Here is a 2,150-nt window from a genome sequence, read left to right on the forward strand (position 1 = left end):
CGTAGCTCAATGGTAGCCTTCGAATCAACGGTTAAGATTGGTCCACATTTTCACCTGGATGTGGACTGATTCTATCTGTCCAGATGTCTCGGTTGGATGGATAGGATTGACATAAGATGGAACTGATCCTGTATCAAAGGATGGGATCCTTTTTGCGTGAGGCTAGTCATCAGAGCGGCATGTGGTACGGTGGATCCCGATAAAATCTAAGATCACATTTTTAAATGATATGTACCAAGTGACTTTTTTATCTGATAACATTGCAAATTAGACAATTTCCAAATATGATGCAGGGAGACCTCTCGAAAGATTGGTGTTACATGGACTGCCGTTTGGCGCGGCTGGTGGCAATGATGCGAAGGCTCTGCCTCAGTATATCTACCTCTCTTTCTCGTTTTGCGCTTTCTTTTTCCATCTCTGCAACCTTTGCCTTTAGATCCTCATTGATCTCTTCTTTTGCCTTCAGCTCTTCTTTTAGCCATTCTATACAAAATTTCTCTTCTCCTGTGCATCAGAAAGTTTAGAACCATTAGCGTGCACCAATTCGTTGCAGTCGGACTTCTTTCAAGTCGTCGAATTTCCCAAACTGGGATGCCTTTTCTAAGTGTTGTTTTTGCAAAAAGCCAGGATGGTAGTAGTTTAATTCTGGAACTTGGATGTTTCCGGAAATTTGCTGGCAAGCGGATTCTAGATTTCGAGTTATAGCCCAAACATCAGAATTTTGACCTGGCTTGGAATTTCGTTTCTAAATGTGAACTCTAGGAAATAGTGACAATTCTCGCGAGATTTTCAATATCGCGAGAAATTACCTGAAAGTTAAAAACAACAATTTCTTGTGATATTTTCAATTTCTCTTGATTTTTTCATCAGAAACATAAATATCGTGTTTTAAATGCAATATTTTATGTTTTTATTAGCTATTTGTAGTAAAAAAATCTGCATATTTTTATTATTAAATATTTTATTTGTATTTAAATTTATTTATTTTATATATTTTTATTTATTTTCATTGCAAAAATTTTGCCAAAAAACACGAGATTTACAACAACAACAAAATATTTTTCGCGAGTTTTCGGCTGCCGAGATTTTGCCGTTTTTTACTTTTGTCACTACACTATACTAAGCAGGAAACTCAAACAAAGTGAATCTCTCTCTCTCTCTCTCTCTCTCTCTCTCTCTCTCTCTCTCTCATCAGGATGGGTTCCCAAGGAAAAGTGGAAAACCCTCAAACTCCCATCGTCCGTGTTGTCTCCCAAATCCCCAACGATCGATCTTTCTCTCCTTTGCAATCCCAATTCCCCCTAATCTCTCTCTCTCTCTCTCTCTCTCTCTCTCATACACAAACACCTACCTTGATGAGGTTTAGAGAGAAGTGCTGTGGCTTGAATGAGTTGGTCAAGCTCGTTCTTGATTGCGAGGTACAGGCGCTTCCATTTCTCAACTGCTTCCTCCCTTTGTTTTTGTTCCTTCATCTGCTCGGCCAAGATGTGAGACCACTCGCTTTCCTTCAACTCCAGCGGCTGCTTCCCCTCAATTCTTCTGCAGCAGTTGCTGAGGGCGCTCATCTCCTCCTCCAAACGCTTCTTCTCCCGACTCCACTCCGCTTGTCTCGTTGCCAATTCTTTCCTTCGAGCCCCCTCTTCCCCATTCCTTTCCTTCCTCAACTGTTGAACCTCTGCTTCGAGACGATGAATCACCTGCTTTAGTTCTTCTGGGTCCTCACATGGGTCGGATTTCAAATGTTTTCTTAGGGCACACCCCATTTCTTTCTTTGCTCTGAGAGAGAGAGAGAGTTGTTTGGGATGGTTTGGACGTTGAGTGAAGTGGGCAATTAAAAAGCTTGCAAGATCCAAGGGGTGAGAGACGTGGGACATTCCACAAGCACTCCATCAACGTTCTTTGATGAAGTGGGGCATCTCTCTCTCTCTCAATAAAAACTTGCCTGATCCTTTTCGGTTATTGCGTTTTGACCACATGCTTCCCGTGGTGAAGTTCTCTTTGCTTAAATGGCCAAAATGTCCTGCAAATTTTTCTTGCTATAGACCGGGATATTTTATCAGTTTCTAATATCATTACATGTTTTCATTTTCATTGGTCCAGTATGTTTCTGCATTTACTTGCACAACGTAGTATATTTTATGGCATAGGAA

The 2,150-nt window shown here is 40.9% G+C and overlaps 1 protein-coding gene across 1 annotated transcript; it reads right to left on the reverse strand.

Annotated features, from left to right (window-relative positions):
- Positions 1-203: 203 nt before the first annotated feature.
- LOC149845603 (uncharacterized) lies at positions 204-1,903 on the reverse strand. Its single transcript, XM_089997678.1, has 2 exons — positions 1,352-1,903; positions 204-504 (listed from the first exon to the last, which is right to left on the reverse strand). Exons 1-2 carry the CDS (start codon positions 1,872-1,874, stop codon positions 317-319), a joined length of 711 nt encoding a protein of 236 aa, XP_089853804.1. The 5' UTR covers positions 1,875-1,903; the 3' UTR covers positions 204-316.
- Positions 1,904-2,150: the final 247 nt, after the last annotated feature.

Source organism: Nuphar pumila, chromosome 2 (assembly GCF_984573655.1).
Source record: "Nuphar pumila chromosome 2, dmNupPumi1.hap1.1, whole genome shotgun sequence".
Classification (NCBI taxonomy): domain Eukaryota; kingdom Viridiplantae; phylum Streptophyta; class Magnoliopsida; order Nymphaeales; family Nymphaeaceae; genus Nuphar; species Nuphar pumila.

Bases quoted from the DNA above. Each gene is read 5' to 3' on its own strand.
- LOC149845603 (XM_089997678.1), bottom strand. From the start codon at position 1,874: ATGTCCCACGTCTCTCACCCCTTGGATCTTGCAAGCTTTTTAATTGCC. The intron at 505-1,351 runs GTAGGTGTTTGT...TCTGATGCACAG, and splicing joins TCTCTCTAAACCTCATCAAG to GAGAAGAGAAATTTTGTATA.